Here is a 27689-nt window from a genome sequence, read left to right as displayed (position 1 = left end):
TATTGACCGCTTTTTCCCTGTTGGGGCAAAACGGAGGGTGATAAAGAGGAATGATTTTTCACGCGGGGTAGCGCCTCTTAATATACTTCAAGGAAAAATCCCAGGGGAATCTGCGAATTCGTTCCAGAATACATCCATCATTGCCACCCCCAGGCAGAGTCTTCCCATACGCCACGCCCCTTTTATCTTTCGTTGAAGATGAAACCGCTAAGATGCATAGCTCTCGCTCTTCTCCATCTTTTCTTGCTACGAGACCTCAGGCCCCCACCCATCAAGTCCTTTATTTACCTCCCTCCCCCTCCGCGTTCTAATTTACCTCCCTCAATAACTCTTGCCAATCAGGGTGTAATTGTCTCTTTCTCCCCACCCCGCCCCCACAGTGCCTTTAAGGCCCATTACGAAGAAGGTTTGTGACTGGTTGTTTCGGAGCAAGGCTAAGCCAATGAGAGGCAGACCTTTTCGGCTTTGCCGAGCAATTATTGTCGACGCTGATTGGCTGGATCGGCCGAGAGGAAAATGGCTGCGAGTACCTCGGTAGTCTCTGTGGCCGCGGTGGCGGCCGCGGTACCGGGCGTGTCCCCTGGCGCGGATTTCTCAGACTTGCGAGAAATTAAGAAGCAGCTGCTGCTCATCGCGGGGCTCACTCGGGAGCGGGGCCTGCTTCACAGTAGCAAATGGTGAGAGGTCGCGGTCGGATGGGGCGGTGCTGGATCTCGGCCTCGGGGGGCTCGCGTGGCTGATGCAGTTTGCGTGGTGTTCCAGGTCCGCGGAGTTGGCCTTCTCTCTGCCCGCCTTGCCTTTGTCCGAGCTGCAGCCGCCGCCGCCTCTAACAGAGGTAAGGACGTCGTTACAGTGGCGTTCCCTAGCCACAGAGGGATGCGGCCCAAGAGGTCCTCAGCGCCCTGTCACTGGAGGAGAGCCCGCTGCTCGGTGGAAATGATGTAGCTGAGACGCCGGCGTTTGAACTGGGCCCTACGAGCGAGTTCATATGTGGGGGTTGCTTGTGCCTTGGAAGATGTAGTCTCTGCTGTTACTTAAGCTGGGGAGAACTAGTTAACAATTACTGTTTGAGATTTCAGCCTTGATGGGGTTGAAGGGATGGCTCAATGGTTAAGAACCTCTGTTCGATTTCCAGCACCCTCAGCAGGCGTTTCAAAATCTCTTGCAACTCCAGCTCTTCAGGGGATCCCACACCGTGTTCTCCACGGATACACACAGCTATGCGGTATATGGATACACATGCATACACATAAAGAAAAATCATTTCTAAAAAATTCATCCCTGGCCTGGAGAGATGGCTCATCGATTAGCAGCACTTGCTCCTCTTCCAGAAGAGCTGGATTTGATTGCTAGTATCCACAGAGGCAGCTAACAAGTTACCTGCAACAAAGTTCCGGGGAGATCCGATGCCGTCTTCTGGCGTGGGACGGCACCAGGCCTGCATGAGGTGCGCAGACACCTGCAGGCAAACCATTCACACACAGAAAACAAAAACAAACAAACCCCTGGAGCCTTTAGAAGGGTGTGAGGTCAGCCCGGACAATGCTAATAAGAAACATGAAATCATTCTTCTACACTGTAGCTCTTCGCTGCAGATTGATTAAGAGTCTGTGTCACAGGCTTTTAACCCCACTCAGGAGGCAGAGGCAGGCAGATCTCTGCGTTTGAGGCCAGCCTGGTCTACAGAGAAAGTTCCAAGACTGCCAAGGCTACACAGAGAAACCCTGTCTCAGCCCCCTCCTCCGAAAGTGTTCTAGGCACATAGGATTCAGTAAAATTAACCATTCTCATTAGCAAAAGGAGGTAGAGTGCAGGCGACTTGTACGCAGGTTTTCTTCTGTATTTCAGGCATGTTCGCTACTAAAACCATCAATGTTGGCAGGTGGCAAGCTTTCTGCAGCTGGGTGTGGTGGCTCATGCCTGTAATTGCAACACTTGGGGTCCTGAGGCAGGGGGATTGCCAATTGTTTGAGGCCAGCCTATTGAGCAAGCACCTACTTCAACCCTCCAACCCTCTCCTAAAAGTGACAGCCTTTTCAGTTGTAGATAATATTAATAACTTTCCAGTCTCCAAGAAGATTAAGTAAAGCAATGAGGGTAAAATTAGGCATATATTATTTTATATGACTTTTTAAAGTCATTGTGATTTGCATCTATCTTATTAGCTTGTATTTCTCTGTGCTGACTGTCACAGTGCTTAGGCACATGGGTGTCCATAGCAGGATAAATGAGTAAACAATGAACACTCTCAAGTGAGAGAAGAGCTTCAGTAAATAGCCCCCTCTCTCGAATTTATGTCTCTTGGACCAGATAAGATGCCAACCACTTGAGCTGGACTCCTGGACCACACAAGATGGAGGGAGAGAACTGACTTCTGAAAGTTGTTCTTTGGTCTCTACTTACTCTCTCTCTCTCTAAGTAAATGCAAAATACATAAATAATTTTTAAGAACTCACATAACACTTACAGACATTAAGTGTTAGCTATTGGTGAAGTTAATAGCTTCCAGGTTGCTACGAGATATGTTGACTTAGAAGCCTCTTTGCTGAATTGTTGAGCACGTATTTATTTATTTCTTGCTAGGAACTATCATGGAAGAAACATTTAAGTCTAATTTAGCCTTGATCTGTAATTTAGAGTAAACATTAAAACTTTTAATAGGGGTTTGGTTTTTGTTTTGTTTTCTTTTAGGTACTGGATCTAGGACCTGTGCTAAGCAAGCTCTCAACACTGAGTTGTGTTTTATATTGTCAGTTCTCTTTTTATTTAAACAAAAAGATTTGTTTTCATTTTATGTATCTGGGTTTTGCCTGTGTGTCTGTATGTTTGTGTGTGTGTGTGTGTGTGTGTGTGTGTGTGTGTGTGTGTGTGCGCGCGCGCCTGCCTGGTGCTTATGGAAGCCAGCAGATGGCGTCAGATCCCCATTAAGCTGCCTCGTGGGTGCTGGGATCCAGACTCAGGTCCTCTGCAGGAGTTGCCAGTCCTCTTACTGGCTGAGCCATCTCTCCAGCCCCACTCTTTGTTTTGAGATGGGATCTCACTGAGGGGCATTGTTTGAGACTGGGTCTTATTATATAGCCTTGTGTGCTGGACAGTTTAATGGGGAGGGTGATGGGGGAGGGTCAGTCCATTGTGAGTGGTTCTGTCCCTGGGCTGGCAGTTGTGGGTTCTATAAGGAATTTCGATGGGCAAGCCAGTAAGCAGCACCTGCCTCTATGTTCTGCCCTGCTTGAGTTCCTTCCCTCACTGCTTTGATGATGATAGGGAACTGTGAGTGAAATAAACCCTTTGGTGTTTCATCACAGCAGTAGTAACCTGGAGACACCCTAGCTGGCCTGAACTCACTTTGTAGACCAGGCTGGCCTCAAACTCACAGAGATCTGCCTGCCTTTGCCTCTAGATTGTTGGGATTCAAGGTGTGTACTACCATGTCATGTACTGCTCAGAAGACGACTTTTGGGAGTTGGTTCTCTCCTTCTACCATGTGGGTTCTAGGTATCAAATTCATGTTTTCAGACTTGATGCCAGGCTCCTTTACCCATTGAGTCATCTTGCTGGTTCCAAATTTAAAGACCATATAGTCCAAGTAGTAAAATTTTCTGAGTTACATAGGTGCATGAAAAGTTAGGAATATTATTTTATGTGTGTATGTTTATACAGTTTTGTATAACCATTTTGGTAGTGTTTGCTGGTCTCAGACTTAATATGTACACCAGCTTGGCCTTGGGCTTGTAATGATCCTCTTTCCTCTGCCTACTGAGTGCTGAGATTATGGGCACCATATCTGTCCTGGATGAATTTCATTATAATTCATGTAAAATTATGTTTATTTCCTTAGTGTGTGTGTGTGTGTGTGTGTGTGTGTGCGCGCGCGCACGCGCGTGTATGTCATGGCACATATATGGAGGTCAGAAGATAGCCTGTAGGAGTAGGCGCAGTTTTTCTTTCCTGCAGCCACTCTCAAATAATCACTCACAGGCTTAATATAAATTATAAATGCTTGGCTAATAGCTCAGACTTATTACTAACTAGCACTTAAAACTTAACCCATTCCTATTAGTCTAATGCTGCCCCAAGGCTCTTGGCTTTTACTTCTATCATATTTTGAATGTCTGACTCATTGCCCATCTAGCTGGCAACTTCTCTAACTCTACCCTTCCTCATCTCATCATTCTCAATTTGACTTTCCCACCTAATTTGGTCCTGTTTAGCTATTGGCCTGTCAGCTTGTTTATCAAACCAATCATAGTGACATATTCACGCAGTGTACAGAAGGCTTATTCCATAGCCTGCAGGGGTTGGTTCTCCTACTGTGTGGGTCCTGGGAATTGACTCAGCTTTTCAGGCTTGGTGGCAAGTGTTCTTAACCTTCTGAGTCATCTTGCTGGCCCCAACAAACCCAGGCTTGTTTGTGACAAGCAGGCATATTCATCATTATAATAGAGGACCCTTTTTTCTCCCCTCAAGATACCGTTTTCTCCGTATTCTTTTTGCTCCTTTTGACTTTCCTCCCCTCTTCTCTTTTGACACGGGGCCTCTTGTTGCTCAGGTTGTCTTGAGACTGGCTGTAAAGCTGAGAATAACCTGAATTCATCCTCCTGCTTCTACCTCCCAAGTGTGGGGATTATAGGCAAACTCTGGGGTTACAGGTATAGGCTGCTATGTCTGGTTTTTGTGTGAGCTCTGGGAATGCAAATTCAGGGGATAATGTGTGTGTGGCAGATACTTTACTCATTGAGCCAACCCCCCAAACCCCAACCTTGTTTCCTTCCTTTTTCTTTTTTTCTTTTTTTTTCTCTTTGAGACAGAGTGTCATTATATAGTGTTGGCTTTCCTGAATCTCACTCTGTAATCTGGGCTTAGTTTGAACTCACAGAGATCTGCCTGCCTCTGCCTCCCGAGTGCTAGGATTATGCCACTTTTTATTTTGGAAAAAAAAAAAACTTTGGAAAAAAGGTTCTTTGCCTTTACAGGTGATACACGTATTAAAAACTACTGTATAAATGCATGTATTTACATATATTGGGGGAGGAGAAATAGTTAATCTTTTCCTATACTTGAAATTAATGGATATGCTTTTTTAAGGTGAACTTTGGCTGTCTTAGTCTTAACCACCCACACAGTCCTGTCTCTTCTCTTCTAGGAGGACGCCCAGGATGTAGATGCCTACACCCTGGCCAAGGCCTACTTTGATGTTAAAGAGTATGATCGGGCAGCACATTTCCTGCATGGCTGCAATAGCAAGAAAGCCTATTTCCTGTATATGTATTCCAGATACCTGGTAAGGGTCACTTTAAGATGTTATTCTGCCTTCAGGGAAACATCTGAATTTAGAACCAAAAGGAAAATTTTAATTAAAAATGAATTAGATATACATATGTGTATATGTATGTGTATATATATATGTGTGTATGTATATATGTATATATATGAATGAATGTTTTGTGTGTGTATATGTATGTGTATCATGGGTGGGCCTGATACAAGCAGAGGCCTGAAGAGGAGTTACAGATGGTTATGAGCTGCTATGTGTATTCTGGGATTTGAATATGGGCCATCTGGAAGAGCAACCAGTGCTCTTGACCACTGAGTCATTTTTCTAGCCTTGAAAAAGTTTAATTTTTAAATACCTAGGTAGTAGGTCACCAAGTGAATATGCTTAATGACAATATTGCAATAAAAAAAAAATAATAATAATAATAGGAAGCCAGGCCTGGTAGTGCACACCTTTAATTCTAGCACTTGGGAGGCAGAGGCCGGTGAATCTTTGTGAATTTCTAGCAGACTAGGGCTACACAAAGTCTAAAAAAAAAAAAAAAGTAACAAAGTTTAAAAAATAGCAACGTATGGGCTGGAGAGATGGCTCAGTGGTTAAGAGCATTGCTTGCTCTTCCAAAAGTCCTGAGTTCAATTCCCGGCAACCACATAGAGGCTCACAACCATCTGTAATGAGGTCTGGTGCCCTCTTCTGACCTGCAGACATACACACAGACAGAATATTGTATACATAATAAATAAATAAATAAGTATTTTAAAAAAAGGAACATATATGTAGGTAGGATGATTGCTAACAGGATGACTCTTTTCTCTGGGTTATTGCATTGATACTAGTGCTTAAGAATTGGTAGGGTAGGCAGAGGCAGGCGGATCTCTGTGAGTTCGAGGCCAGCCTGGTCTACAGGAGCTAGTTCCAGGACAGGCTCCAAAACCACAGAGAAACCCTGTCTCGAAAAACCAAAAAAAAAAAAGAATTGGTAGGGTGTGGTGGTGTCTATAATCTCCACATTCTAGATGCAGAGAGCTAAGGATCCCAGGGAGTTCCAGGCTATGTTGGTCTGCACAGTGACGTAGTGAGTTCGAGGCCAGGTAGTGGTAGAGATCCTAGCTCAAAAAACGAAAGGCCTGAAAGCAGGACATGATGGTATACACGTAGAATCCTAGTACTTGGGATGCCAAGGCAGAAGGAGTAAGAGTTTGAGATCAGTTTGTGCTACCTTGTATGATCCCGTCTCTATAAACAAACAAACAAACAAAAAGCAAAAAAAATAAAGGAACCCCCACCCTAAAAATTCTACAATTGAGTTAAAGTATCAGTTGATTTAAAGTTTTATAAACTCACTTCACACTTATTTGTAGTATATTTATTACTTTGTTAAAAATTTTGATAAAAAGGACAATGCAACTTAGTATGGCAGCATACACTTGTAATCCTAGCACCCAAAAAGCAGAGGCAGGAGGTTTTCTCCTAGTTCAAAACCTGCCTGGTCTATATTGAAAAGTCCAGGTCAGCTATGGCTATAATAGTGAGAACCTGCCTCAGAAAACCTAAATAAATAAGAAATGACAATGTAAGTAAAATTAATATTGAATTTGTAATTGTCTTGGATACTGTCCTACTGTGTAACATAGCCCAGGCTGCCCTGAACTGTTGTCCTGCCTGTACCTCTGCAGAGTGCCAGGTTTACAGGCATGCACTACCACATACAGCCTTTCTTGTTTTTTTCTTTTTTCTTTCTTTTGTTTCTTTCCAAAACTGGGTTTCTGTGTGTAGCCCTAAACATCTTGGAACTCACTCCATAGACCAGGCTGGCCTCGAACTCACAGAGATCCACCTGCCTCTGCCTCCGCCTCCTGAGTGCTAGGATTAAAGGCATGCACCACCACCGCCCTGCTGGATTCTCATGTTTTTAACTGTCTATTTATCATTATATTTAAGTCTTTGGTGCTCAGTGTACTCACATTTAGCCAGTGGGAACACCTGAATGAATGGTTGTTTATAAGGCAAGTGTTATTTTGCGAAGACTTTAGTTAGCCTTGTAGATAGAGTCAGGCTGCTGCTTTTAGGAAGCATTTAGAATAAGGTGAGAAACCTGTTTATTGATTCTCTCCCTCTCTTACAGTCTGGAGAGAAAAAGAAGGACGATGAGACAGTTGATAGCCTAGGTATGTTTTTTTCTTTTTCCTGTCTAACCTTTTGTCCTAAAAAGCAGATCTGCATGCTTAGATGCCATATGGGCCATTGCAGGGTCCATCAGTAGACTCCATGGCTCATGATTTATCTCAGCTTCGGGCTGTCCACCCAGCTCCACCGCTTGGTTGCTGTGGGATTTGGCTTGCTTCCCTTAACCCATACTTGATTTCTGCAACCTAAGGTGGACAATTCAGTTTTAATTGGAACTTGTGATTTGTAAATATTGATAACCTACGACTGCACACCAGCCATCATCTCGAGTAAATGGGTTGTGTGAGGGGTTGCAGGGATAATTTTGGTTGATGATAACAGAAATATATGTGTGTGTCTGAGGATGAATAATTCTTTCTCTCCTAGGACCCCTAGAAAAAGGACAGGTGAAAAACGAGGCTCTCCGAGAGCTGAGAGTGGAGCTCAGCAGGAAGCACCAGGCCCGGGGACTCGATGGGTTCGGCCTTTACCTGTGAGTGTCACCAGGGGTTGGCGCTTTCAGCAGCGTGTTTGCCCCTTGAGGAGAGGAGAAGGGAGAAGACATTCTCAGGCTTTAACCTCCCTGGTGGCTCTGACTTTCTTTCCCAGGTATGGGGTGGTGCTTCGGAAACTGGACTTGGTGAAAGAGGCCATTGATGTGTTTGTGGAGGCTACTCATGTTTTGCCTTTGCACTGGGGAGCCTGGTTGGAGCTGTGTAACCTGATCACAGACAAAGAGATGGTGAGTTTCATGGGGAACCCTATGGTAGTGTTGTGGGGAGAACGTGCTCTCACTGTGAACTTGGTTCAGAGCTGGCTCTTTGCAGCTCTCTAGCCCCTCCACTGTTCTGTTTGTGGGAACTTGCTAGGTAGCTTGGGTTTATTTAACCTGTGGCTCTTCTGCCTCCACGTACCTACTTCCCTGGCAGCACAGGTGTATACTCTCATACCTGGCTTTTTGTTTGTTTGAGACAGAGGCTCTCTATGTAACCCTGGCTATCCTGAAACTCTGTGTAGACCAGGCTGCCTCTGTCTCCCGTGTACTGGGATTAAAGGTATGTGCCTTTATGACCTGCCCTGAAATCTTTTTTATTAGTTGCTGTCTGTGAATTTTGTTTAGTATTCATTTTGTCCTTTAGTAGTTGATAGAACAACACACTTCCTTCCTTTTGTTGCTCCTAAATTGCTAAAGGTAGACCAGGTATGGTGGTGAGTGCCTTTAATCCCAGCACCTGGGAGGAGGGTCTTTATGAGTTCAAGGCTATCCTTTTTTCTGTGTATTGAATTCCAGGCCAGCCAGGGCTAAGACCTTGTTTTAAAAACTATAAAAACTAAAGGTGGGTTCATTCTTCTGTTTCCACAACAATGGTTTGTACTGCTCAGTCAGTGTCTGAAAATGTATCTTTATTTGTATTCCCCCTCATATAGGGTGAACCAAATTATGCATTGAAATCAAATTATGCAAAAGCAATTTTTTCATCTTGCATATCAAAATCTCTCTTTTTCTTATGTATACAGTGTTCTATCTACATTTATGCCTACTCTCCAGAAGAGGGCACCAGATCTCATTACAGATGGTTATGAGCCACCATGCGGTTGCTGGGAATTGAACTCAGGACCGCAGGAAGAGCAATCAGTGCTTTTAACCTCTGAGCCATCTCTCCAGCCCCCTCTCTTCTTTTTCCTATCAGATTTTTTCTTCCTTCCAGCTTCATCATTATTACTATCACTACTCAAGATACCCTGAGTTTGGGTATGGGTGGTTACTATTGGTTCTGGACATAGTAGGCATTAATTCTAGATCCTTCCCTGAGCTGAGAAAGCTCTCCACCACTGACCTGCATCGTAAGTCCAAGACATCCAGTCTCAACACCTCCAAGTCTGTCACCTCCTTTTCTTCTGTCTCTCTTTGCTGGGATGAAGCAGTGCTGTGGTCGCTTTTCTGTGGGAATCTTTCTCTTGGTTGCTTGTTACCTCTCTTGGCATCTCAGACCTGGATTACTTAATTAATAATGGATACTTTCTCTCTAGCTTCTGGTTTACAACACTCTTCCATTTCCAAGTTATCCTGTACACAGTTTTTAAAATTCCTTTTTAAAAAGTGTTTAAAAAAAGATTTATTTAGTTTTATGTGTACAAGTATTTGCCTGGGTGCATGTATGTGCACCATATGTGTGCATGGTGCCCAAGGAAGTCAGAAGAAAGCATCTGAATCTCTGGAATTATAGGCACCTGTGAGCCACCCTCTAGGTGTTGGGACAGAACCCAGATCTGCTGCAAGAACACCCTCACCCCCTCAGAGTGATCCTTTTATGTAGCCCTGGCTGACCTGAGCTCTCTATGTAGACCAGGATATCCCAGAGATCCTCTTACCTTACCTCCCAAGGAAGAGACAGGGTTTCTCAGTGTAGGTCTGACTGTACTGGAATTTGCTGTGTAGTTCAGGCTGGCCTTGAACTCACCACGATCTTCCTGCTTCTACCTTCTGAGTCTGAGTGGTGCTAGTATTAAAAATGTGCACCACCACACATAGCTCTTTTTTTTTTCTTTTGGTTTTTCAAGACAGGGTTTCTCAGTAGCTCTGGAGCCTGTTCTAGGACTTTACTCTGTAGATCAGGTTGGCTTCGAACTCACAGAGATCTGCCTGCCTCTGCCTCCTGAATGCTGAGATTAAAGGCTTGCACCACCACTGCTTGAAAAGATGATCTTTCTGTTAAGACTAGGCTGACATCAGATTCATGGCTGTCTTTCTGTCTCAGCTTCCTGGGTACTGGAATTATAAGGAGGAGACATCATAAAACACTTTGGGCAGAAATTTTCAGTAGTTTCTTAACTGTATCTTGTTTTCTAGTGTGTGATGGGGTCTACTTTTTTTTGACGCAAAGCCTCCTTAAACAAAGCTAGTTTTAATCACTGTACTCTTGTTGTTGCCTTTGCCTGGAATGCTGTTTCCTCTCTTCTCTCTATTCTATTTAGATTCTGCTCATTCTCAAGTTTTGTGGGTTTTGTTTGTTTGTTTAAGTCTATCCTACTGGGCCGTTCTCCCCTAATTATGCTTCTAAGTCAGATTCAGTGGGGTTACCCTGTATTCATTTGTAGATGTTCATTAAGATTTTAGTGATGAATCCTTTTAGAACGTAATGATCTTTGGTGTTGCTTTGGGAGAAAGACCAGGTTATACTAAGTGTGTCCCTCTCTCTGGGTACTAGCTGAAGTTCCTGTCTTTGCCTGACACCTGGATGAAGGAATTCTTCCTGGCTCATATATACACAGAGTTGCAGCTGATAGAGGAGGCCCTGCAGAAGTATCAGCATCTCATTGATGTGGGCTTCTCCAAGAGCTCATACATTGTATCCCAGATCGCAGTTGCCTATCACAATATCAGAGGTGAGTGAACAAGGGTGCTGGAGTGCCGACAGACTCGGGCTGCAGTTAGTCGGGCTTTGAACTCTGCCTTCTTTCTTTCAGATATCGACAAAGCCCTTTCTATTTTTAATGAGCTGAGGAAACAAGATCCTTACCGGATTGAAAATATGGACACATTCTCCAATCTTCTTTATGTCAGGGTAATTTGTTCCTCTTGATTGAGCTTGATGAAGCTACTGGATTAGATAGCATGTTTGCATTTGCTAAAGAATGAACACCTTCTGGGTGCTTCATCAGGCTCACATGATCTTCCTCTTTCTTCCCAGAGTATGAAGTCTGAATTGAGTTATCTGGCACATAACCTCTGTGAAATTGATAAGTACCGAGTAGAAACATGCTGTGTAATTGGTGAGAGTTGGCTACTTTTTTCTTTTAAGATCTCTGTCTGTCTGTCTGTCTGTCTCTCTCATCTCTTTGTTGAGACAAAGTCTCTCTATATAGCACTGGAATTTGGTGTGTAGACCAGGTTGGCCTTGAACTCACAGAGATCTGCCTGCCTCTGCCTCCCAAGTGCTGGGTTCTATAGAGACCAGAAGAGGGCTTGGTCCTTGGAACTGGAATTATAGGTAGTTGTGAGCGGCCATGTGGGTGCTGGACATTGAATTTAGGTCCTTTGGTACAGCAGTGCTCTGAACTGATGAGCCCCATCCTAGAGGTGTTTTGAGAGAGGGTCTCTCTCACCCTAGCCCAGAATGACCTAGAACCCTTTAGTCTTTACTGGCTGGTAAAGAACCTGGTGGTTCTTCTGCTTTTGTTTGTGCTCACGCCTTGGCCTATGAGTGCAGGTGGCCACAGAGTCTAGACGTGTCAGATCATTCTGGGCCTCACGACACAGACGCCCTCTAAGGGCTGTGTGCATCCTTAGACTAGCTGCTGAGGCGCCTCTCCAAGAACTCCCTTTGGCTTCCTTTTGTTTTTCTGAGATAGTTCTCTCAGCTTCAGTCTGCTTCAGCTTGGAATGTAACCTGTGGAGGATGACCCTGAACTGCTGATTCTGCTGTCACCTCCCAGAGACCAAGCTCACAGGAATGTGCTACCCTACCCAGCTAGTATTTCGTTGTTTGTTTTCCAGACAGGATCCATATCTACAATTCACTGTGTGACTGAGGGTGACCTTAGCCTCCTGACTACTCTCAAGCATTGAGATTGCAGGTGTAGACGTATTCACTTTGTTTTTTAAAAAGACATAGTAGAGACTTCTGTAGAGCCCTGACTATGTAGAGAACTGACTATGTAGACCAGGCTGACCTAGACCTCAGATACATCCTCCTACCTCTGCCTCCTAAGTACTGGGTTTAAAGGCATGAACCATTTTCCCTGGTGGCAGATTCTTATAGAGGGCATGAAACCTGTTGCTTTAAAGCCTCTAGGTGAACATGAAGTTGAGTTTGAATGTAAATAATCAGACATAGAGTAGAAACAGTGAATATAATTAATTTCTAATAAAACTATTTTAAAAACATACTAGGAATTTTTGTTGTTGTTATTATCTTACCAAAATGGAATCTTTTATACAATAACTTCAAGTTTTCATTATTTTATTTAACAATATCTCATGTTCTCTACAAGTTAATATATATTGAAATCTATGTTTGACTGGCTTATTGTGTACATATAATTTATACATAAGGGAAGTTTTATTTTGATTTTTGAGGTAAGGTCTCAACCTATAGCCTAGGCTGGACTGGGATTTACTGTGTGGCCCAAGGTGACCTGCAGCTTTAGGCAGACCTGCCTCATCCTCCTAAGTGGGGTCACTGCAGCCAACCAGAGGGGGCGGTTGTGGAATTTTGTTTTGTTGTTGTGCTTTTCCTCTTTATTATACTTGTTTGAGTGTGTTGTCATCCCATATATAACAGTGGTCTAAATTATTTATTTATTTATTGGTTTTTTATTTATTTATTTATTATGTATACAGTATTTTTTTGTCTGTGTGTATGCCTGCAGGCCAGAAGAGGGCACCAGACCCCATTACAGATGGTTGTGAGCCACCATGTGGTTGCTGGGATTTGAACTCAGGACCTTTGGAAGAGCAGGCAATGCTCTTAACCTCTGAGCCATCTCTCCAGCCCCTATTTATTGGTTTTTTGAGACAGGGTTTCGCTGTAGTTTTAGAGCCTGTCCAGGCTGAACTTGAACTCACAGATATATGCCTGCCTCTGCCTCCCGAGAGCTGGGATTAAAGACGTGCCCCACCACCGCCCAGCAAGAAAGGTGGTTCATGCATTGTTGTTTTTTTTGTTTTTTTTTTTTGTTTGTTTGTTTGTTTTTTCCTTTTCTTTGAGACAGGGTTTTTCTGTGTAGCTTTGGAGCCTGTCCTGGAGCCGGCTGTTGTAGACCAGGCTCTAAAATTATTTTTATTGCTACTGTTATGAATTGTAATGTAAATATTTGTGTTTTCCAATAGTCCTAGGCTATCCCTGTGAAAGGATCATTCAAACCCCAAAGGACCTGTGACCCACAGGTTGATAACTACTGATAAAAAAATATACACATGTCAGATGTGATGATTATTTGCTTTGTAAAAGTAGTCCAAATTATATTCTTACCTATGCTTTTTATTTTTCTGTATGTCATGAAAATCTCTTCAGGTTGGAACTGGGTTCAACAGTAGAGTGCTTTCCTATGCCCCAGATAAATGATAAAGTAAATACAGTTTTTTAAAAAAGAAGGAAACCCCTTCAAGTCTCATGACAGCTTGAGTTGGTTCCTTGAAAGAGGAAAAGCTTTATTGGAACGGAGAGCCAGCCACAGGACTTGCTGTGTTAAGTTCATGGTGAAGGGAGTTTCCCAGCAACATTACAGTCTGACTCCATCAACCTAACAATTTTCCATTGTTTTTCCCATGCTCCAGACCACTGCTTGACTTTCTAGCTTATAATTTTGCCTAATTGGAAGTTTATATAAATGATATTACTTAATATTAATAAAATCCTATTGTCTGACTTCTTTTAGTTAGCATCTTTTTTTTTCTGGCTGCCTAGAGCTTACTGTGTAGACCAGAGTGGCTTCAAACTCACAGAGCTCTGCCTGCTTTTCCCTCCCAAATGCGGATTTAAAGCTTTTCCCACCCATTCATCCAACATGGTTTTAAGACTTACGAATGTTGTAGCATCTAAAGCAATCCTTTTTCTTCCTGGATTGGGTCCCATTGTTTGGATCTACCATATTTGCTGATTCATGCCTCATGCTAAGACAGGTTAGCTTTTAGACTCTTAAAATCTTTTACAGCATCTTAAATCAATTTGTCTTTTCAGAAACAGTTGTAATAGAATGCTGTGATTCTTGGTGAAGAAGCTCAGAGCTCTCTACCTTTTTAATCCTTTTGAGAAATTCCTTTGAAGTCTAGGTTGAAAATAATCTAGTTTAGAATCACTAATCTAAACAAACAAAATTCAGGCCAGGTGAGGTGGTGTACTCTTTTAATCCTAACACTCCGGAGGCAGAGGTAGATAGAGCTCTGAGTTCAAGGCCATCCTGGACTACAGCATGACGTCCAGGACAACCAAGGCTACAAAGAGAAACCCTGTCTCAAAAAACAAAAATAAACAAATATCACCAAACTAAAGAATGTTAGGGAAAAAATTTTCTCTCTCTCTCTCTCTCTTTAATATTAATATTAATTTACCTTTAAGGGTTTATTTATGTTTATTAGTGCTTGCCCATAGTCTTTATGTATGTATGTCATGCCTGGTACAAAAGGAGGCTAGAACTTAGCAAACATGTCCCCTGGCACTGAAGTTACAGGTAGTTGTGAGCTGCCACATGGGTGCTAGGAATTGAACTCGGGTCCTCTGGAAGAGCAACCAGTGTTCTTAAGCCACTGAACTATTTCTCCTGCCCCTTTATTTTTATTTATGTGTACTTGTGTGTGTGTGTTTACTGTGAATCATTTTGTTTTTTTCTTTATCAGGCAATTATTATAGCTTACGCTCCCAGCATGAGAAAGCAGCCTTATATTTTCAGAGAGCCCTCAAGTTGAACCCTAGGTATCTTGGGGCCTGGACGTTGATGGGGCATGAGTACATGGAAATGAAAAACACATCTGCTGCTATCCAGGCTTACCGGTAAGTGTCCAGTTGGGGTGGGAGGGGTGAGTGGAACAGGAGCCTCTGCTAAGCCTATGTGTGGCTAACCTTAATTCTTTTGCCATGTTTCTGTCTGTTTTGTCTATTTCTTAGACATGCCATTGAAGTCAACAAGAGAGACTACAGAGCTTGGTATGGCCTTGGACAGACCTATGAAATCCTTAAGATGCCCTTTTATTGCCTTTATTATTATAGACGGGCCCACCAGCTGCGGTAAGTTGGTTTCTTGACAGTGTGGAAAGGGTTGATATGATACCAGCTCTCTCTCAGAACTAAAGGGTGTGGGTCTGGTCATTTTTACTTAGTTTCTCTACTAGTGTGTTTATGGGATAATTATAAACATAAAGTAATGTTATTAAATGAAGCATTGACTGAAGAACAGTCCTTGCGTAGACTGGGAACAGTGTGAAATAGTAGAGACCAAGCTTTCAGGTGAGGACTTGAGGTTTTGATAAAGTCTTTGCTCTAACTATTTGTTACCTTTTTTCATAGTCCCAATGATTCTCGAATGCTGGTTGCCTTAGGAGAATGTTATGAGAAACTCAATCAACTAGTGGAAGCCAAAAAGGTACCTCAAATTTCAGCCTGGAGAATCTGAGCAGAAACCTGTTGTTCAGAAGGACATTGAGCTGTGTACAGCGCTGTAGTAACACCCCCCCCCCCATTCTGATCTCTGTGTAGCATAAAAGAAATGTAGGCTGAGATTATCAGCGTGGATGTCTACATGTATAGCCTGGACCTATATAACAGGAAAAACGCTCTGTATTGTGTAAGCCTGCATTTCTAGAAGGCTTGCATGGCCTTAGTGTTTATGTGATTAGTTGTTCCACATGGGCAGCAGTCAGAAGTGACCAGTTTATTCTTCGACAGTGTTACTGGAGAGCATATGCTGTGGGAGATGTGGAGAAGATGGCTCTCGTGAAGCTGGCAAAGTGAGTGGAATGTCTTTGATACTTGTGTTGGTTCTCCTGAGGTTGTGTCATGAGTGTGAGCATGGAGCAGGGTGGGGAAAGGGTATGGAAAGACTGGTTCTGCAGTTGCGCAAAGCTCTTTCCTTTTCTCTGTGTTGTAGATGAACCCAGGACCTTATACATGCTAGGCATGAAATTATATTCTGGCTTTAGCCTCTTGACTCTAGAGAGTTCCACTTCACCTTGAATTGGAATAGATTTCCTGTTAGGCAAGAGATGAAAAATGAACGGAAAAAGATCTGAGTGGACTAGAAGTGTGGTTGTGTGGTCGAGGACTCACCTAGCATGCATCAGGGCCTGTGTGCATGGGAGAATTGCTCAGAAGTAGTCAGCTGTCATTCGTACCAGTGTTAGCAGGAAAATTTTGGAAGGGTACATTATCCAATTATCAGTTTAAGTCAACTACTCTTTTAAAAAGTTTTTTAAATTTTGTGTATATGTATGTGGTATGTTTATGTGGAGGTCGCGCCAACCATTATGTGGTCCCCGGGAACTGAACTCGATTGTCAGGCTTTGCTTCAGCTGCTAAGCCAGCTCACCTGGCCGTTAACTTTTTTTTTTTTTTTTTTTTTTGAGGCAAGGACTTACTATGTAGCACTGGTAGACACCCTGCTTTTTGTTGTTGTTGTCATTTTGTTTTGTTTTTTAAGATAGGATTTCTCTGTGTAGCCCTGGCTATCCTGGAACTGCTCTGTAGACCAGGCTGGGCTTTAACTCAGAGAAATCCCCGTCTCTGCTTTCCTAGTGCTGGTGGAGTGAAGCTGTGCATCATAGTAACCACTTAATAGACACTGATTGTATTCTGGATCTCAACATGTTATTTATGTTAAAATTTACTTGTTTATATGTCATTTCAGGTTTTATTTATGCCTTTACTTTTTAATATCTGACTTGCTTTGTGGTCTTTTATTTAAAGCCCAATTTCTTTTGTAGGCTTCATGAACAGTTGACTGAGTCAGAGCAGGCTGCCCAGTGTTACATCAAATACATCCAAGATATCTATTCGTGTGGGGTATGTGTCAGAGCATGAGAGCTGTGTCCCTGACAGGTTCTTGTCACCTCAGTCATGCTTGCTTTCCTTATCTAGGAAGTAGTGGAGCACTTGGAGGAGAGTACAGCCTTCCGCTACCTGGCCCAGTACTATTTTAAATGCAAGTTGTGGGATGAAGCTTCAACTTGTGCCCAGAAGTGCTGTGCATTCAATGATGTGAGTATTGGATTCTAAAAGGTTTGATTTTTCAGGCCAAAACATGTGGTCTTTACATGGTGTGCCAGGAAGCTTACTTTGACTTGTGGGAGTCAGCCATTGAGTACTTCTGTAGTGAGGAGTGGCGGGCTGCGTTCCGGCCGCCTGGCTAGCTTATGCCCCGAAATAACAACACACAAATTGTATTCTTTTAAACACTACTTGGCCCATTAGCTCTAGCCTCTTACTGGCTAATTCTCACATCTTGATTAACCCATTTCTAATAATCTGTGTAGTACCACGAGGTGGTTTACCAGGAAAGATCTTAACCTGCATCTGTCTCGGAGAGGAGAATCATGGTGACTAAATTCACTGCCTTCTTCCCAGCATCCTGTTCTGTTTACTCCGCCTAATTTTCTGTCCTATTAAAGGGCCAAGGCAGTTTCTTTATTTAACCAACGAAATCAACACAAAACAGAAGACTCTCCCACATCATACTTGCTTTTTTTTTTTAAGGGGACAAGACTCCTTTTATTTGTAAAGGAATGTTCTGAAGAGTATTTTAAAAACCAACTTTTGAGAATAGCACCGAACACATTTTGAAACAGCTGTAACTTTGTTTCAGACGCGGGAAGAAGGTAAGGCCTTGCTCCGCCAGATCCTACAGCTGCGGAACCAAGGGGAGACACCGAGCACTGACACGCCTGGTACCTTTTTCCTCCCTGCCTCACTGTCTGCAAACAACACGCCTACACGCAGAGTTTCTCCACTCAACCTGTCTTCAGTCACGCCGTAGTTGACAGCTCTCAAGGCAGCGCACTGCTAGACCAGTATTAAGCCTTACCTCCGGTAAAGAGCAGCCACGTCTGTTCTCCCAAGGACCTAAACTCTTCTCATTTTTACAGATAGAAACAGCCTTGGGGACAGCCTATGGAATCACCTTCAGAGGTAGACAGGAACGACGGAGGACAGTACTGACTGTCTTCTGTCAGCCAGCACTTCTCCCTTCTATTCAGAATAGCAGGTCTTGGCCCTCCCATAGTCTCCTCACCTCCACAAATCCCTTTTACAGCACTTTACCATAAGTGATGCTACAGAAACAAGGTTTAATGCTGCTGGAGTGGGCTAGGCAAAGCGGGGAGTAAAGACTATCCTGCTTGTCTTCTGGTGTAGTGAGGTCAGGTGTTGACAGGGTTTCTCTGTGTAGCCTACGATGGGATTACAGGCCTGTGCTGTGAGGCCTGGCTAGAATGACCTTCGTTTTGCAGTGTGGTCTCTGATGTCGGAGATTAGGGTTAGAGTGTAGCTATTCATATGATCTTTGGGAGACTGCTTTCGAAGGAAGTCTTCTAAAACCTTTCAAGTGGAAGTCTGTGAGCATGAACTGTAGCTCATATTGAAGGCCGGGATGGCTACAGCATTGGCTATACCCTGATGAAAGTCAACACAGGGAGACCAGATTACAGAGAACTTTGTGGACATTTGAAAGTACCTTTTTTATTTGAGACATTAAAATCCATGCTGATATCTTTTAGTTAATGCTTGATGTAATTGTTTTTTCCTTTTATCTCCAAAGAATACTTTGTTTTCAACTTTGTCTGCAAGGTTGAGTGAATCATCTTATGTTCTTGTAGTTTCAAATACACTTTGATGTTTGTGCTATATGATGCTAGCGACCATTCTGTGTTTAAGATGTAACCTTCCTTCTCTTGTGCTCCTCAGAGTATTTTTATTCCCCTCTTACTTTTGAAATTTTAGCTGTGCATGGTGGTGCACGTCTTTAATCCTAGCATTTTGAAGACAAAGGCAGGTGGATGTTTTGAGATTAGCTGTCTACCCAGCAAGTTCCAGGCCAGTCTGAGCTACATAGTAAGACCTGTCTTGAAAAAAAACCCAAACAAACAACAAAACAAAACCTTTTGAATACGTATTGCCATTTGACTCATTTCGTAGTGCGCCTTAGGCTGGTTCCCATTGCTGTTCCTGTCCAAGGGTCCAACGGACCAGATGGTATTTATATCAGTTTCTGTCCCCCTTTTTATATTTTTCTAAGTTTGGAATCCAAATAAAAGCATAAACAGTGTCTTTATTCAGTATAATATTTGTGCATGAAAAATGAGATTATATATGTGATTATAATACAATAATTCGTGATACAGTTCAGGAGATATACATACATATATATATATGGAGCGTAAGAGACTTAAAAGTTGAGCAGTTCACCAACCTTAGGGCGACAAGCATGTGTCATCCCCACAACCTTAGTACTTTTTGCCGAAAGGAGACCTGAGCAAAGGAGAGTGCCGAGAGCGCAAGATCCGCGCGTAAGGGCCGTTGTCCGTTGAGCTCTGGCAGGTGGGTGTTCGGGGAAGTAAGTTTCGAAGGAATGGTTTCTTTCCTGGGGGTTGATGATTTGGTTGCTGGTTTTCCTGGTTTGTTCCCAACCTCTTTTTAGCAGAAGCCTGGCCTTGGAGCTTCAGCACAGTGTGATACTGCTCAGCAATGCAGGCTGTCTTCTTCTGAAGGTCCAGTTTCACTAGCATCATGTTATTCTGCAGCTCAGCCAGGGTCTGGTTCTAAGTAACATAGAAGTTAGAGATTGAACCTTTAACCCCAGCATTTCTACGTTCTAGGCCAGCCAGAGCTACACAGTGAGACCCTATCATCTTCTAAAAACATTTCAGCCTGCCCTTAGGTATCAGTCTAAGAAGTGAACATTTCTGTTTAGCCTTTTAAGATCTCTGGCATCAGCACACACCAACGAGAAATGCCATTGCTTAGTGGTAGAGTGCCTGTGTAGCATGCCTGAAGCCCTGGGTTCCACCCCCATCATGACAGTTTTTCACTAGTACACCTTTCTCTTTTGTTCTCAGTTCCCTTCTCACATAGACACTGGATGGGCCTGGGAAGGGGAGGAGTATCTAGGCTGCCCTCACCTGTTTGATTAAGATGTCATCGCAGTTGGTCAAGGCTTGGCGAAGTTTTCCTGCCCCGGTGCTGTGACAGCAGGCCCTTTCTGCTGACTGGAGAGACTGTCCTATTTTCTGAAGCTCTATCCTTAGCATCCTTATATTCTGAAAGAGCAGGAATCAGAGTGTGGCTAAAATCAACCACAGCAGCCATTTGACGAGACTCAAGGAGGCTGGGAGCCGGTAAGATGGCTTAGCTGGTGAGGGCACTTGTCCCCCAAGCTTGACATTCTGAGTTAAATGTTAAATCCCAGGAACTCACATGGAACCCATGTGGCTTCCACATTACCACACACAAATAAATAAATGTAAAGCAAAAACAAAAGCTGGCTTTCTGAATGAAATAGCCATTCCTCAGGGGACACACATACAAACCCAAATACAAAACAAAAAAAACCCAGTCTCACATAAATTCCCTTTGATAACAGAAAGGTTACAAACCTTCTGGCCCTCCTCTAACTTCTTATCCACATCAATGGTGAAGGGCTTGGCTACGGCTGGTGGTTCCACCATTTGCTGGAACTTCTGTGGCTCTGGGAGGGAAACAGAATATAAACACATTTAATACATGGCTTTCCAGCTTTGGGCTTACCTCTTTAACAGCAGCAAGCAGACAAGTTGAGGCTCTTTCCTCACCTTCAGTGGCATAGTTCAGCTCTGCTTTGCATTTTTCTAGTTCAGCTTTTGCTTCCTGGAGCTGCTGAGTGGAGGCAGAAGCTGCCAGCCTTTGTGACCGCCGTAAGGACAGTTCAGACCCTGACACTCGAGCCACTGGCTGCTGTTTGGCTTCCTGCAACAGAGTTTCTAGCTCTTCAATTTTTTCATCCCGCTCCTAAGAGGGAAACAGAGAGCACAATTCTGTCCAGGGTCAGAGAAATAACCAAAGGACCTGATTAAATGAACATTTTTTGGGGATTGGTTGTTTTTTCTTTTTCTTTTTCTTTTTTTGAGTTTCTCCGTGTAACAGTTCTGTCCTGGAACTTACTTGGTAGACCAGGCTGGCCTCAAACTCACTGAGATCTGCCTAGCTATACTGGGATTAAAGGCCTATGCCACCACTGCCCAAATAAATGAACATAAATCTTGACGCTAGACCCTGAATTTAAATTCAGATAACTACGAGACACTAAGAGAAATGAAGAAAAATGACTTATATTCCTGTTCTTACTAGAGTTTATATAACTTAGGTAGGTACACACACCTTTAATCCCAGCACTCAGGAAGCAGAGGCAGATGGGTTTGAGGTCAGCCTAGTCCACAGAGTTCCTGGAAAGCCAGGACTATTACACAGAGAAACCCTGTCCCACAAAATCAATCAACCAATAAATAATTAAATATAAGTAAAATTTTGTTCATCTCAGACAACCAAGTGACAGAAGTCTACATGGCAGTTGGGACTGAATGGGGCAAACTCACCTGAATCTCTTCTTGGTAGAAACTTGTCAACGATTCCTTGAGGATCTTCAGCTTCTCTTCATACATTTCCTCCAGTAGTTCCTTTTGGTTGTCCAAATGCTCACTGACAGGAGGGTAGTGAGGATTCTGAGTGAAACTAAGGGACAACCCTGTGCCCCAGTCTTCTGTCCCCTCTCACAGGTAACTCACTAGAAGGGGCCACTCAGCAGTACCTGCACCATTGCTCCCGCTGCTGCATCTGTTCCACCATCTCGTTGCAAATTTCCTCGCGGAGCTGCATTTCTAACTGCAGCTTTTCTTGTCGTTCTTTTAAAAGCAGTGTTTTCATGGCTTCTACCACCTGCAGTAGCTCCTAGGAAGAACGCGCCTGTCAGAGATCTTAAATCCTGCAGTAAAAGGCCCGAACCCATCTGGAGCACCCTGTGGAAAATGTGCAGCCATCAAGCTGCTATCCTAGAGCCTTCTTGTATTCTCACCTCCTTGTCATACATAGAGATGTCAGCTTCTTTTTCAGGATGGTCATCAAGGTCTGAGTCAGTCTTGCCCCCTTTCTGTAAGCCAGGGGCTACCTGAAGACTATGCTCCTTGATGAATGAATGCAGGGAAGGGATCCCCAAATGCATAAGTGGGGCATGCACAAGCTAGAGAAGGAAAAGAAAAAACTTAATCAACTCGTTTACCAGTTTCTAAGGATTATTTTAAGGTTGCCAGTCCAGATTAAGTACAATCATCATGCCTATAGCTTCATACCTGGCTGGCAAGGGCTGAGAACTTGGCCACATGAAGAGTCTCATCATAGTTAGATGCACAGGGATTCACATTGACAATCATACATGAACGGCCTCGACCTGTGAAGAAGCCTTGGAACACACGAGTCAACTTGCTGTCGCGGAAAGGAATCAGGTTCTGCTTTGACCTTGCACAGAATCAGAAAAATAGCACTGTGAACATAAAGGGGCTTCCAAACACCATCCTTACAGGTGACGTAGAACTGACCAAATCACCAAGCCCCAGGCCATCCTAGCCCACAGCTTACCGGTTCTGCTGATTTTGCCGCAGGGCAGCAATACAGCGGCCCAGTGTGTGCAGAGAAGTGTTAATGTTTCCTGCCTCCTTTAGCCGCTCGCCACTCTTTTGATCTTTGCAGCGCTCTGAGCCAGCCAAATCACAGAGTGACAGTCTGGATGGAATAATGTGTAGGACCTGATGTGAGGAACTCATAGCTTATATAATTCTGGGAACAGCTAGTTCCTTTGAGAATTATATTACCCTTCGCCCCTACAACCAGGTGACCAAGATGATTAAATTTCTAATTGGAAAAACTTACTCACTGATCTTGGGCACTATATCCCCTTCTCCCTGAAGATGCAAGATTCTGATGGAGAAGATGCTGTGACTGAAAAGGAGAAAAATATCATGTTGCCCATGATCAGGTGGAGGGCTAAGGCTTCCTAGACACAGCAAAGAGTTAATTTTCACAACTCACCTGCGACTAGAGTTGTGGTTCAGGTGGGTGCTGGCAAAGCTCTGGTTCTTGCGACCCACTTTCAGGAGTTTCCAGGCTTCCTCAACATCGCGAACATGGATCCAGTTGAGGTCTGTGGCCAAGAAAGAGGTGGGAACACTTAGCCCCCTTTTTTCCCTACATGCCTCCAGGTTTTCTATCAGGTTCCTCTACCTTTGTATACCTTTCACATAAGGATTGCCATTCTGATCCTCACACAGCCGCAGTGTCTGTCTCTTATGCTGATGGTTAGGTGGTTCTAACAGGTCATAAAGCAATTCATTGTAGATCTCAAAGAAGGAGATCCAAACAGAGAAGCGGATGTCTGCTGGGACACTTACTGGAGCAGTGTCTGGCTGTGCCCATGAATGACTTGTTACTGTGAGAAAAATCAATGTGTAGGTCATTAATCACGGAGCAGTTCATCTTGCCTTGGTCTACAGGAACTTCAAAAGATGGATTTCAGGTTGTAATCTCTAGTGGGTCCCCACCATTGCCCAGCACAGCCCACATGTACGTACCGTCCAGCTGGCTACTGCTGCTGAGCTGACTGGTGGAAGAGAGCCCAGCAATGCCACTGTCAGAGCTGGTGCTGGTACCTATCCGACTATCAATGTGGACACGTTTCTTCAAGGAGGTGGACAGCTCCTCCTGAAGGAGCAAAGAGAAGATAAGCACAAATCTTTCCTGAACTCTACCCTTTATCCCAGCTTTCTTACTACTTTACCTCTTGAAGGCCTCCAGTTAGTAAGGATTGCTTCTTTATTTCCTCCTGGCGAATCTGTTTGCTGTCTAGCCAGATCACCTCACTGGAAAGCAAGGGCTTCAGATCAGGTGTCAGATGAAGTTGGCCTTGGAGACTATTAAAGATGAGAGCCAGGGACCGGGGCAAGATCCCCCCATCCTTAGTAGTACCTGGAAGAATATCAGGGATAATATCTTTTACCCAGGGCACCAAAAGGTAAAGACAACCATTAGATCCTGGGTTAACTACCCTGCTCAAGCTTACTACTTACCTTGAACTGTGTAAGTCTTCCCCGAATTGGTAACTCCATATGTGTATATGAGCCAGTTCTGCCCTTTGAGTACATCCTTTACCATCTCCTTCACAGTCAGATTGAAGAAGGGCGCCTGGCCCACTTCTGGCCCAAATATCTAGAAATAGACCTGTTATCAGAGGCCTGCCATACTTCACCTGCCACCTGTTTCCTGTGCAGGACTAGTAGGTGTATTCCTTCCTGGGGACCACTCAGCTAGGTTTTCCTGTGCAGGACTGGTAGGTGTATTCCTTCCTGGGGACCACTCAGCTAGGTTTTCCTACTGAACTCCAGCTGTTCCTAAATGCTGAAGACTCAGCCACACTCTGCTAGTCCCCTTCTTCCACATTAAATACTTAATGCTATTGTGACACTGTGCATACAAGGGGAAAATATCATTGGTTGTAAGCATGGGTTTGGAGATGGCTGGATCTGGATCCCAGCGCTGTCTTCCCACTTACTAGCTCTATGGCGTTAGCAAAATTACCTTCACTGTACTATGAGCCACAATATGCTTATCAGGGAAGAGGTGATGATAGTATCAGCAGGAATCAATGTACATAAAGTACCTGACACACTGATTAGCACATACAGTAAGGGTCCCAGAATTAATAGCTACACATATAGAGAACTCACACTCGGGTAGAAATCTTTTAAAGAACAAATAAAACTTCCCGAGTGTTGGGTCTAGTTCATACAACAGTATTGCATACCTGGGAAAAGGTGAATTTGTGGGTGGCCTGACCAATTCCCCTCTCATTGCTCTTCAAGGCAAAGGAGTCTTTGGGTGCTTGTAGCATAAGAGTTTCTGTATTCTCAATAAGGACACAGCCCTGAGAAGGCAGAAAGCAGAGGTCAGCACAGTAAAGAAGTGTTCCTAATGAGCCTCTTCTGTACTATACCATTTCACCTTATCCTCACCTGATCTTCTTGTCGGTCCAACTCACAAGTTAAAAAGGGTCTGATTCGAAGGTAAACTTTGACCCTCTCCGCAGTGTCCTCAAATGGAGCCTGTAACAGATTCCAGCCAGGACAGAGTTAACTTCTAAGCAAATGGGCAAACAGCCCAGTTCCTAGGAAGCATGCTACCAATTCCTCATTCCACCTTAAGTAGCCCTGTGCAAATGTTCCACAATAATTCTAGTGCACATGAACTTTGTTACCCTTCCCTGTCTCATTACTGTCCTCTAAATCTGGCTAGCTATACCAGTGATCTGTGTTAGAATCGGTTGATATTTGAAAACCAGTATGCACCAGGCATCATGCTTGTAATCCCAACATCCACTAGGAAGAAATGGGGGAATCAGAAATTTAAAGCCAGTCTTGATTACAAAGACTATTTCAGAATAAACAATTTTTGTTTATTTAACTTAGGTTCTCTGGCAAGAAGGACTCTTAACTCTTAGTAAGATGGCTCAGTTTACTTACTAAACAAGCCTGCCAACTTGAGTTCAGTCACAGAAATCCATATAAGAATGGAAGAGAACTGACTCTCCGAAGCTGTCCTCTGACTTCTACATGTGCGTATCCCCATCACATATACATCCATACCAAACATACATCCAACAATAACAAGTAAGAGTAGACATGCGTGAATCCAAGACCCAATTTCATCATAGTAATTAGGAGACCATGAACACAGTTCTGAAGGACGACATTAAATAGCAGTCATCCCATTTACTCAGCAGATGTTTAGAGAATGTCTCTCTATTCCCAAGACACTGTTCTAGTTAGTGAAGAGATACTGCATCTAGTGGCTAGAGGCCAGAAATGCTACTAAACATCTTGCCAAGCACAGGGCAGCCCCTCTCCAACAAAGTTTGGCTCCAAGCATGAATAGAGCTATTACTGAGAAATTTTTGGCCTACAAAAGAAAGGCTAAAGCTTTGGCAGCTGTGATAATTATTAAAACATGAATTCCATTCTACCTAGTTAAGACCACCATGGTTCTGTGCAAACAATTGTATGCAGTGCTGAGATTTGAACCTAGGACATAGCAAACGTATTCTCACACCCTCGTATCTATGATTTAACAATGGGGTATTTCATGACTATAATGTCAATAATATTCTTTTTTTTTTTTTTTTTTTTTTTTTGGTTTTTCGAGACAGGGTTTCTCTGTGGTTTTGGAGCCTGTCCTGGAACTATCTCTGTAGACCAGGCTGGTCTCGAACTCACAGAGATCCGCCTGCCTCTGCCTCCCGAGTGCTGGGATTAAAGGCGTGCGCCACCACGGCCCGGCCCGTCAATAATATTCTTAAAAATATAAACTCTAGGCCGGGCGGTGATGGCGCACGCCTTTAATCCCAGCACTCGGGAGGCAGAGGCAGGCGGATCTCGGTGAGTTCGAGGCCAGCCTGGTCTACTAGACCAGGTTCTAGAGCTAGTTCCAGGACAGGCTCCAAAGCTTCAGAGAAACCCTGTCACCAAAAAAAAAAAAAAGAAAAGAAAAAGAATATAAACTCTATTTTCTACTTGTTTGCCCTCTTTTGTGTTTTGGCTTTTCTAGACAGGGTTTCTCTGTGTAGTGCTGGCTGTCCTGGCACTAACTTACTATGTAGACCAGGCTACCCTCAGAGATCCACAAGGCCCAGCTTTGCCCTTAATTTTTAATTGATCTTTCACTTCTTCGGGATTACTGGTCTTTGATCTCATACTACCTTGTATAAAGAACTGTTAAGCTGCAGGTATCATTTTCTGCCCCTAAGTCACTCAACTCCTTTACCTGTTTGTCTTCCAGAGAGGTGGAGATGACAGAGCAGTCTGACAACAGGTCCTTTCGAACCACGGACATCAGATCTGCAGCTGTGGATTCAAACATGGGGGAGACTACAACATCCTCATCAGACAGTAAGCCCGCTGGCGGAGAAAGGATCCCGTGAGACATAGCAAGAGAGTCAGCCAACGTCTAAAAGACAAGAGACAAGAGTAAATGGGTGGAAGAGCATTCATGCAGAGAAAGTGCAAACCTATGGGTTAGAAACAATTCCCCGGTGAGTGGAATAACCTTGCCCAGGACATTACGTCGCGACTATATACCATTATCAGCTAAGTGGAAGAGAATGAGAAAAATAATCCAGCCCGAGGCTGCATTTCTGAGGGCGACTTGGCACCGAGAGATATCTAGCGTTCCCCAAAGGCTGTCTACAGGCCTAGCAGAGCAGGTGTGCTTCAGGAACCCTAGGGTACTTTTCCAACCTCACTCCAAAGATCACGGTGAGAACTCAGGAATTAGAGAAGACACGGGGGCGTTCTGTGGACTATGCCACGCAGGCAAGAGCTGATAAACCGTGCTCCAGCCTAAGCGCACTTACCCGAAGACGGTCTACCTCGCTGCTTCTCCGATCCCAGCTTCCACCCAGCAGCCGAACCAAGGCTCTGGCTGGCGGAGAGCACAACTCCGCCCACGAGGCGCAGCTTTGTTCCTCGTACAATGTTTTAAATTGCGCGCTGAGCTCGTCCGGCCAATCAGAAAGCGAAGGGGGGCGGAGACAACCGGGAGACTGCTTCTGGTTGACCTCTAGTAATGTGGGTCCGGGTTAACAACTGTCAGGAATTCGTAGATGTTCGTTACCGGATTCGTCTCGCTTCGCTCTTTACTTCTCTCTAGATCTAGACGTTTCTTTCTTGAGGTTTCAGCTGATATACCTT

General features: G+C 43.9%; 2 protein-coding genes across 2 annotated transcripts; one reads left to right on the top strand and one right to left on the bottom strand.

Annotated features, from left to right (window-relative positions):
* The first annotated feature begins 352 nt into the window (after window positions 1–352).
* Window positions 353–19195, top strand: LOC121443025 (cell division cycle protein 23 homolog). The gene is made up of 16 exons (XM_041644709.1): window positions 353–677; window positions 763–835; window positions 5144–5281; window positions 7401–7443; window positions 7829–7934; window positions 8051–8183; window positions 10651–10828; window positions 10910–11007; window positions 11134–11215; window positions 14781–14934; window positions 15049–15168; window positions 15448–15523; window positions 15826–15887; window positions 16860–16938; window positions 17014–17133; window positions 17738–19195. Exons 1-16 carry the CDS (start codon window positions 517–519, stop codon window positions 17906–17908), a joined length of 1794 nt encoding a protein of 597 aa, XP_041500643.1. The 5' UTR covers window positions 353–516; the 3' UTR covers window positions 17909–19195.
* Window positions 19196–19343: 148 nt separating this feature from the next.
* LOC121443024 (kinesin-like protein KIF20A) lies at window positions 19344–27634 on the bottom strand. Its single transcript, XM_041644708.1, has 19 exons — window positions 27353–27634; window positions 26764–26946; window positions 24960–25049; window positions 24752–24871; window positions 24018–24156; window positions 23729–23916; window positions 23523–23652; window positions 23186–23380; window positions 22984–23095; window positions 22825–22893; window positions 22534–22677; window positions 22248–22413; window positions 21974–22138; window positions 21710–21849; window positions 21498–21600; window positions 20718–20913; window positions 20523–20614; window positions 20049–20186; window positions 19344–19688 (listed from the first exon to the last, which is right to left on the bottom strand). The coding sequence occupies exons 2-19, from the start codon at window positions 26923–26925 to the stop codon at window positions 19374–19376; spliced, it is 2664 nt and encodes an 887-aa protein (XP_041500642.1). The 5' UTR covers window positions 26926–26946; window positions 27353–27634; the 3' UTR covers window positions 19344–19373.
* Window positions 27635–27689: the final 55 nt, after the last annotated feature.

Source organism: Microtus oregoni, unplaced genomic scaffold (assembly GCF_018167655.1).
Source record: "Microtus oregoni isolate MIOR12 unplaced genomic scaffold, Mior012 000098F_ref0000018, whole genome shotgun sequence".
Taxonomy (NCBI): Eukaryota; Metazoa; Chordata; class Mammalia; order Rodentia; family Cricetidae; genus Microtus; species Microtus oregoni.
The sequence above is the reverse complement of the archived record's forward strand: the minus strand, read 5'-3'. Positions and strand labels throughout refer to the sequence as shown.

What these genes read in the sequence shown, in the direction of transcription:
- LOC121443025 (XM_041644709.1), top strand. Translation starts at nt 517, where the DNA reads ATGGCTGCGAGTACCTCGGTAGTCTCTGTGGCCGCGGTGGCGGCCGCG. An exon ending in CTGCTTCACAGTAGCAAATG is followed by an intron (nt 678 to 762) that starts GTGAGAGGTCGC and finishes GTGGTGTTCCAG; the next exon opens with GTCCGCGGAGTTGGCCTTCT. An exon ending in ATATGTATTCCAGATACCTG is followed by an intron (nt 5,282 to 7,400) that starts GTAAGGGTCACT and finishes CCTCTCTTACAG; the next exon opens with TCTGGAGAGAAAAAGAAGGA.
- LOC121443024 (XM_041644708.1), bottom strand. Translation starts at nt 26,925, where the DNA reads ATGTCTCACGGGATCCTTTCTCCGCCAGCGGGCTTACTGTCTGATGAG. An exon ending in CAGCGGGAGCAATGGTGCAG is followed by an intron (nt 21,601 to 21,709) that starts GTACTGCTGAGT and finishes CCCTCCTGTCAG; the next exon opens with TGAGCATTTGGACAACCAAA. An exon ending in TCTACCAAGAAGAGATTCAG is followed by an intron (nt 20,914 to 21,497) that starts GTGAGTTTGCCC and finishes TTTCCCTCTTAG; the next exon opens with GAGCGGGATGAAAAAATTGA.